Raw genomic sequence first — 9,677 nt, forward strand, 5'->3', positions numbered from 1 at the left:
TGCAACTCCAATTGCTGAATTCTATTCATTTCTTTTCAAGTTTGAAGAAACAACAAGAATAGGGAATCTCTAACAACTCCAAAAGAATGAAAGGGAAAGCTCAAAGAAGGGGAGGAAACAAATTGGAGCTAGGCCCAAGAATCTGACTGAATGAAACCTCACTAGCCCACCTCGCCGCAATGAACACAAGTAAGAGCTGATCACCTGTCGAACGTAGAGAAATGAGAGATGGTGAATTCGCCATTTAGGAGGTGAGGAGTTTTACCATTGATGGATTTACGAAGAGTGGACAGATACTTAAAATGAGGCCCAACCCAAAGCGCATCCAAAGTTTTGCCCAGTACAGAAGTAAAATGGGGCCCAATCCAAAGCATATCATAAGTCCATGCAGAACTTCTTTGTGCACCACATGGTAGAAAATTCGACGTGGAATACATCATTTTATATAATTGATCTATGTAGTTATCACTTTTTAATATATATTTAATACTTATAGTTTTATTTTTTTTATTTAAAAATTTTGTATGATGAAAATACTCTTATTCTTTGATAAAAATTATGACATCGTGTGGTATATTATGACTTCCTACACACAGGATATCATAATATGGCCTTAAAAATTATGGCATGCTGCATTAAATTATGGCTTCCTGCATACAAAATGTCATAATATAGAAGGGATATTTTTGTCCAACCAATTTTCAATGCATATTTAATGTCTATAGTTCTGCTCTTATGTTTGAAAATTTGAAATGACGAAAATACCTCCGCTCCTTGAAAAAAATTATGATATCCTATAGTATATTATGATATGCTGCATCAAAATTATGATTTCTTATATGCAGGATGTCATAATATAGACATAAGATGTCCAAATTTTTTTCAAAGAACAAAAATATTTTTATCATTCAAATTTTTCAAACGAAAAAGTGAAACTGTAAGTATTAAATATGTATTGAAAAAAAATAGTTATGTAAATCAATCACATAAAATGATACACTTCACGTTGGATTTTCTATGCAACCTGCGGTGCACAAAAAATTTCCTTTAAGTCCACAATTTTCATGTCGCATCCCAAGCCTGAACCTGGTTCAAAGCACGATCGGATCCACTAGGAATGGGCCTGCTTAGGCCAAAAGGCTGGATTTGACCCGAAATGGCCCGATGCCCGAAATCTTGGCCCAGCTGGCCGAAATCTTGGGCCCAAATAGTGTGAGTGACGTGTCTTTACCGCTCAACCTGCACATGCCACAAACACGAGAAATTATTGTCCGGACCACGTCTAGATAGACCAGCGCAAATCTCGAAGTATGTACACGATGAATAACGCGCAATCGGGAATTCGTGAAATACAAGGAATAATGTGGCGTGTTATCCACCGTGGGATTTGGGTGGTCCGGGCGCGGTCCAGACAATAATTTCTCCACAAAAACAACCCGTCCATCCCCTGCCGGGCAGCGTACACGCACCCACCCGTCAAACCAACGACCAGACTCGAAATGCATGTGGGTCCCACAGGTCCCTGAACTCAGCCATTACCCGTAGGGTGCAATTCGAGGATCCGGACAAGTAGGTGCGTCAGGCGTTTTATTTAAAATCCTGTGGTAACGCTTAACACTGAGATACGTGCGGCAAAGAAGATTCTCTTGGTGGATCCAAGTCCCACAAGCATATGCAACGAGTATTCAACCAGCTGTTCGATCAGATACCGCACACCAAAACCCTCCAACAACATATCGGCAGGTAGAAGCGGAATGTGCTGACCACGTCATATTGTCGAAAACGGCAGATAAACGTTGACGGCGCTTTGGACCCCTTCCAGCCTTGCTGAAGAAAAGATGTAGCGCCTCGAAGGAACCGCCGTCAACTCTTGACGGACGAGTCTAACTTAGAGACGAACTTTGATCCATTTCGGACACCCTGCGCCGTCCCGCTTTTCGAGAGAGAGGGGGCTGGATCCTGCACCGATCCGACGGTCGGGATCGCATCTCAGAGGCCCCATTCGCCATCTATAATCCCCCGATCGTCGAAGAGATTTCTCCCAAAGTAGGGCGAGGGGGAGCGATCCTTTGGTTGTAGCCGTTCCGGTGTCCCTGCGGAGGAGGATTAGGGTTTCGTCAGGACGATGGCGGAGCACTCGGAGGAGGCGAGCTCGAAGCCGGAGTCTCTGATGGAGAAGATCGCCGAGAAGCTTCACGGCGATGACTCGTCGTCGTCGTCCGATTCCGACAACGAGAAATCGGAGTCGTCCGCGTCCTCCGTGAAGGCCAAGATCTACCGCCTCTTCGGGCGGGAGGAGCCCGTCCACAAGGTGCTTGGCGGCGGCAAGCGTACGGATCTCCCCTCTTTCCCATTTCCCTTTTTTTCTTTTCCATTCATTCCTTCATCTAGGTTGAGAAAAATTTATATTTTTATCAGTATTATTTTTGTTTATAAATGTATAGATCGGATCCAATGCTTCTGAGTTTACTGAGTTGCATCGAACTGGGATCTATGGCGTGAATTATTTGTTTATTTATTTATCTCGATCGCCTAATAGGGTTGCTCACTTTCTACTATTAGAAACAGCTTAGATTTTCGGGCTTTCGGAAACAATGAAGGAAACACATATCATGCCATTTTGAGCACTGTTGATCTGTATCTTGTTCATTTCTATCGATTATTGTGGATTTAAAATTATAAACCCTATCTTGTTTTCCAGGCCACTTCCTGTTTTTTCAAATATTTTACCTCGATAATTTTGCATCTATCTTTATTACAAAATATTATCTTTGAAAACTTGATTTTTCCCCTTAAATTTACTATTTTGAGACATATCACTGTTGCAGCTGCTGATGTCTTCCTCTGGAGGAACAAGAAGATCTCCGCCGGCGTGCTTGGCGGGGCCACCGCCGTCTGGGTTCTGTTCGAGCTGCTCGACTACCATCTGCTGACTCTGGTCGGCCACTGCCTCGTTCTCTCGCTGGCCATCCTCTTCCTCTGGTCCAATGCAAGCACCTTCATCAACAAGTGGGTCGTCCTTTTAAAAATATAAATTTGGATTGATGAAAATTTGTGGACAAGATTAGATCTTTAGCTAATTTTCCTTTTCCTTTCAGGATTCCGCCACACATACCTGAGGTGAGCATTCCTGAAGACGTGGCTATCAATGTTGCGCTTTCTCTGAGGTATGAGATTAACAGGGCCTTTGCTGTTCTGAGAGACATTGCATCAGGGAGGGACCTGAAGAAGTTCCTTGCTGTATGTTGACCTGACTTGCGCCCTTTTTCAATGCTAATGAGATTTTCAGAGCTTTTGGTTTATTTTTTGACGGATGATACACATGGTTTCTCAGGTGATTGCTGGACTTTGGGTTCTTTCAATCCTTGGGAGCTGCTGCAATTTCTTGACCTTGTTCTATATCTGTAATTTTATCTTTCAACTTCCCAGTCTTTCTGAATTTAATTTGCTATCTCGTTTTTGGTTTTTAATATTGAAGTTCTAAAGTTTTTTTGTGAATGGAACAAAACAGTGTTTGTGACGTTGCACACCGTGCCAGTTCTGTATGAGAAGTATGAGGACAAGGTTGACTCATTTGCAGAGAAGGCAATGGCAGAAATCAAGAAGCAGTATGTCGTGTTTGATGCAAAGGTTCTAAGTAAGATTCCCAGGGGCCCATTGAAAGATAAGAAGCAGTAGAACGAAGAAGGCAATCTGAGGTTGTAGAAGGTTTGCACTCTGCGGTCAGATGTGGTTTTTCTGGGCAATGTTGTGACTGTTAATCCTTTGTCGGTTAGGACATTTCTTTACATCTTATTTTATGAAGTGTTTGGGTTCTCAATTTGGATGAATCTGGCATGTCTAAATTGTACTGATTCCAAGTTTTTGTGTTTTGGATTGTTATTATATATGCATGGAGTGTGTGCCCTTGCCTGCACACGTCTTTTGTTGACAAATTATGGGTTTCATACCAACTACTTCCACCATTGTCATGTTTTAAGTATGCTTCCATGTTCTTGATTTCAAAATCTGTATTCTGACATTGATATAGCAACAATATGAGGTGATTTAGTTCAATAACTTGTGATTTTTCTGCATATGCTTTTGCGGTAAAATTTATAATCAAAATAGTGTTGTCAAATGTTCTTGTCATGGAAATAGAAGAAATCATACATATATGCGGATGAATACACACTGATGTTGAGCTGTAAGTGAAACTGAGTGAAAACTCTCCTATTGCATATCCCAAACCCCTCTCTCTTTCTGTAGCCTCCTCTTGGTACAGGCTATACAAAATAATTTGATTTGTCATAAGAAACTGGTATTCATATTCTTGTAAAGGACGTAAAAATTAGGACATAGTTATGAGAGCTGCAGCTTGGCAACTTATGTCCATATATGCATGGAGTATCTTGTTCATGGTTACAACTCTGTTTTCATTCTTTTTCTTTGAATTCATATGTAATCAATCTTTTGCTGGATTTTAGATTATTGAACTCTTGTTTTAGAAAAACTAAAAGTATTTCACATATCTGCCTGTGTCATTACCTAGGTTTCTAATATACATAGGATAAAGGCTTGTTGATTTGAGCATTAGTCTAATTTGAAAAAAAGCTGAGAATGAGGACTGCCTGGAAGATACCTTCTTCCATTTCTTATCTTCTTTTACCTTCGATTTAAGAGTTCAACTTTGAAGCGTCGGCAACTCCAACCCTACCTCTGTGCCATGTGTTCCCTTTGGATCTAGAAACAGCAAATCTACTCCTAAAATTGGTCTTCGTTAAACTTGTAGTTCAATCCCTAAATCAACTTTTTGAACGGATCCTTGGTTGCTGACAAGGTTATTTGTTCATGGTACTGAACTTTATGATGAACTGTATAGCTGATGTGCAGTGGACAGATGAGTTATGAACCCATGCAGCTGTTGTTGATCGATTTTATATTGCTTGCATTGTGGACATTGTGGGTAGGGGTGTTATGTGTTTGATAGGTCTGGGTTTAACTAAATTGAGGTCTGTACCTGCTTAGGTTTTAGGTCTAACTTATATTTCATTCTCAGTTTATTGAGTGATCAGGTTGGGTCTGGATATTAATAATGTGTATTAGATTTAAGTATCAATTATTATTTTTAAAGAGCTAAACAATCCATTCAGTGAGAGGTTTGTCAATGGAGTATTCAATACATGCTACAAAAATTAATATGAGTAACAAGCGCTCGATGGTTAACTATATACCAATAGACTAAAAATTGAAAGATGCACTTTATTTAAAGGCAAGCATAAATGTCTAAATGTTTTTTATTTTTTCAAGTTAAAGGCTATATGAATAAAACTAAAATTATATATGTATGTATGAAAGTAGGTCGGAAGGTATTTATATGTGTACATGTATATGTATATGTGCATGTATGTAATAAACTAGGTAATTTATCCAGGTTCAGGTTGGGTGGAAAGTCTCAAACCTCAAACTAATTCATCTTCCAATTTGAATAGGGTTTGGGTTGTGGCGGGTTTGGGTCAAGTATTGGATGTGTGGATTGGAGCGACAATCCTGTCTTCTGACATTCTGGGATAAGGATCAGGGGATCATGGCGAAGCCACCATACCTTGATATAAGTGTATGTGCTAGGGATGGTGGATTAGAATCGGATTATTTAGATTTGGACCATGCCTTGGTATGAAGAACTATTCTTTGCTCTATGTTTGTTATTCAAAGTGGGAATTCTTTACTTGAAATTGGAGCTTCATGTTTTGTCATTCTGCCTCATCAATTGTCATTAAGAAATAACATTCTTGAGGGATTTTATTTGCTAATCCCAACTTACTCCACCCTATACCCATCTTTGTATGGTGTAGATTGAGTTACTACTCGTGGAACCGAGGATTTATATATACGTACAGGGATCGAAGGAGATTGGACTTTTAAATCTTTTCCTGCTACACAGAGCAATGCGGGTACCATCCAAACTAATGTCCGATGGTGTCATGGGGTATCTGAGGTCTGCAACCCTTAACTTTCTCTCTCAAGACAGTTGAGATTTCAATAGGGTGGGTTCCAAATGTCCATCATACGGAACTATAAGCATGCCATGCTGGTTATCAACTGTAACGCGATATAAGTAGCCCAACAGTACCCCAATCGATTCATATATTGTGAAGACGTTTATGTACTAAAAAGAAATTTCATAGATGTCAGTGTATGGCACTTCATATTTCACATCCTTCATGTTAATCTATCATGAACATATTATCCTTTGGATTAAGATATCATACGTTTAACTGGTACAATTTAGAATCTAATGTAAATGATCAATATTGTCAAATGTCAAAATTTCAGTTTTTGAATTGATGACTCCATTATCATAGGATTGTCTCGACTGAAAGCAAAAACTATTGGAAAAATATCCATAAAGAGATATTCTTAAATTTATTGTAGTTGTTAAATATACAATTATAGATTTTTAAGTCAAATTGAACAAGGCAAGGGAATTTTAAACCCAATTTGAACTTGATTATGTTGATTTGGTTTGGATTTGGATTTTGCGTGGATCTAACTCACATCTAAGCCATTTCCATCCACAGCTCCTTAACACCCCATGCTTTTGCTGCCATATGCTACTCTGTGAGGAGAACTATTGCCACTCATTATAGCAGAGGTTGATGCAGATGATAATTAATGTATCTAAATGAAAGACCTTAGAAGTGCATCATGAAGCTGCTGAAGCACTTGGAAATGCATCAAAAAACCGCTGGATATTATATCATCAGCGCCTTAAATTTCAAAAGGCCTTTATTTTTATTATTTGTCCAAGTTCCAAATTTTGTACTCATCTAAATACTTCTTTGGCTAAAAATGAGCTGTTTTTAGAGTAGAAAATACGTTGATCTTATTTTTCTATTTTTGACCAATACGATGATGATGTGCCACCATCAGGTTTGAATTCTGTAACTTCTCCAAAGACAAGATCGTAGGAGGGGCATGCCGACCAGCTGAGCTTACAGTTGTTAACCACATCTTCTTATTTCACTGAGAGGTTGACATGAAAAATACAAGACAGAAAGTACCTAAGTGAGAACATGCTCATCCTGAAATACTTCAATCTGTAGTAATAGAAGCGCATCTTACCTTCAAGGTGTACAACGCCTAAGATTTCTCTTGTCCAGTTGGTTTCGAAACAATTGCAGACCAATATATCGACAGAACTTCATTTATGGGAGATTCTTCAGCAACCCTTCTGACTAAATACTGAAAATAAGCAGGCAGAACCCTTCTTCCTGCATGAAAGGGTGAAGCCCCGCTCCCTAATGCTAAAATTAAGAGGTATGACAATATTACAGATATGAACCCTCAGTTGTTTGTGGATGTGACCTCAAAAAGGCCTGGGTGGTTTTTCCAGCACTGCAGAAAAGAATACTTCTTGATCGTCTTTATCCAGCTTTGGCACCACAACCCACTTGTGCTTCTTGTACCTCAGCATACCAAATGCATGCAAGTAATCATCCAGATCCTCCTCCTGACAGAAGAAGCTATCAATCCATAGTAGACCACCAGGCCTCAGAACCCTATCCCAGTCATACAGAACAAAGTCCAAGAGTATGAAATCGATCCAGCCGTCAAGGAATCTTGTAGTATGGATGATGTCAAGTGTGTTATCAAAGAAGGGAAGCCTCTGGTTTACAGTCAAGTACAGAGGCAGAAGTCCTCTGAGTGCAATCATCTCATTGAAAGGAGCCCCTAGATTGATCATTGCCGATACTATCGTCACATCAAACTCTCTCATCCTCGCAGCAAAAGTCCCGGTGCCGACGCTGAAATCCAGTCCAATCCTCATCTCCCCTGGCTTGATCTGCAGAACCTCTTCTATAAGGAAATCCGCAGTCAAATTCGAAGCTGGGTCGACGTAGACTGCTTTCATCCATCTGGGCATTTCATGGTGGGTGAGATTGAAGCAATCTGCACACTTGAAGAAGCCCTTTCCGGTGCTGTTCTTCGCAAGGCAAGCAAAAGTGCTGCATCTGTAGTGGCTCCACCGGACGTTCTGGTCGTCCGGGAGCTTCCACATGGACTCGTTGATGGGGAGAGGCTTTGTGTATAGCTTCGGGGCCCTCGCAAAGCACCTCCTTCTCGGAAGTGGATCGCAACCATGAACCATTAGCCTCTGAGCCTGCTTCCAGTCATCCTTGCACAAGTCCCCCACATCGTAGTCCATGTACTCTTCCAGCTCTTCCTTCATGGAGAAACAGGCATGTCCGATGCTTGTGAATGTTCCATTGGCTCCAAAAAAGTTCCGTCTCCCCAGCCTGTTGGGCTTAATTCTAATATACTTTCGTATCTCTTCCACCAGGAAGTGCTCGATGACTTTATCGTATGGCTGGCTGCTTGTTGACAATGGATGAGCCATCCCTGTCTCAGTTTCTTGCCGTCGAACATTGGCTTCGATGCGAGGGAGGAGCACCTTGACGGATGCCAGTTTTCCCAAGATATCAGCAAGGAAAGAACTATATCTGAGTCTCTCATTCTTCCATTCAGATTGATCCTCCTCTGAATTTGCTGCTAGCTCTTTCAGCTGTTCCATCTCTTTGACGATCTTTCTGATGATGCTATCCATGATCTTGTCCATCTCTACTTCGGCTACCCTATCATCAGCCAATACATGGTCACCAAAGGTATTGGTGACAAAAAGAGATCCCTGAGAATAGAATTTGCATAGCGTGGCTATACTGAGTAGAGTTGCAAACGCAGCCAAGAGAAGGGTGAAGACGTATACCCTTCTCTTTAATCCAAACCTCAGGAACAGGTTAGTTGGGCTTCTCATGTCCAACTTCACTACTGAGGTTTCCAATACAGTGCTGAGGAGAACTGTGAGCAGCGCTATAAATCATATAATAATGGAAAATATTCTAGATCTTCAACTTCTATAACAGCCGATAACCCATCAACTCAACAAAACAGGGTCAGAAATGGGATATAAAAACTAATCATGGGACTGGAGTGATGGTCAAGGTTGGAGAGGAGGTCCGGAAAGTTGACGAAGAGCAGGGAAGAGTGCTGCTCATCTGAGAGACCCAGACGTATTGGGAAGCGCGAGGAGGACAATGGAGTTCGTGGAGATCGGTGACTGGGATTTTTATATCACCAGTTAACCGTTTTCGAATGACTTGCCTTCTTGGCTGGGTTTCCCATACTTTTTTCTGAGCCATGATGGTTTTGTATTGGTTTACCGCTGACTCGGAGAGACGGAGAATACTGAGCTCACGTGGGTTGGTCCAAGTTCCCCAAAGGACCAGGCGTCTCAAGCACAGCTGTAGAGCCATTCGTTTCGCTGCTTGCCATAAAAAATGTGTGTAGAAACTAACACATCATAAAATCAAAAATAAGAAATTTGTGAAGAAACAAATCTCTCAATTGCATAATTAGCTCCGATTGGATTTGGAAGAACCGGAGCTTCCCATTCCACGTCCAGACTGGAGAAGATCCTAACTCCACATTTGGAAAATCCTACGTGGACTGGCCACCCTTTCTCCTGCCTCTTTTGCCCTACCAAATGGCATGCACGAACACTACGGCTTCAAATAGATGGCAACTCTCCCAAGAATCATCCATGTGACTACCAAAACCATGCCCCAACGTGAAGCAAATATTAGAATCCGCTCCTTCCGCTATCTCAACTAGTAGGACCGTCTAAATATATAGTAAGT

At 41.0% G+C, this 9,677-nt stretch overlaps 2 protein-coding genes across 2 annotated transcripts; one reads left to right on the forward strand and one right to left on the reverse strand.

The window, feature by feature from the left end:
* Window positions 1–2,030: 2,030 nt before the first annotated feature.
* LOC105040778 (reticulon-like protein B3) lies at window positions 2,031–3,935 on the forward strand. Its single transcript, XM_010917463.2, has 5 exons — window positions 2,031–2,330; window positions 2,829–3,009; window positions 3,099–3,240; window positions 3,335–3,404; window positions 3,512–3,935. The coding sequence occupies exons 1-5, from the start codon at window positions 2,126–2,128 to the stop codon at window positions 3,676–3,678; spliced, it is 765 nt and encodes a 254-aa protein (XP_010915765.1). The 5' UTR covers window positions 2,031–2,125; the 3' UTR covers window positions 3,679–3,935.
* A 3,292-nt stretch (window positions 3,936–7,227) lies between these two features.
* Window positions 7,228–8,900, reverse strand: LOC105040777 (probable methyltransferase At1g29790). The gene has a single exon (XM_010917462.3). It carries the CDS (start codon window positions 8,792–8,794, stop codon window positions 7,349–7,351), a length of 1,446 nt encoding a protein of 481 aa, XP_010915764.1. The 5' UTR covers window positions 8,795–8,900; the 3' UTR covers window positions 7,228–7,348.
* Window positions 8,901–9,677: the final 777 nt, after the last annotated feature.

This window comes from Elaeis guineensis, chromosome 3, assembly GCF_000442705.2.
Source record: "Elaeis guineensis isolate ETL-2024a chromosome 3, EG11, whole genome shotgun sequence".
NCBI lineage: Eukaryota > Viridiplantae > Streptophyta > Magnoliopsida > Arecales > Arecaceae > Elaeis > Elaeis guineensis.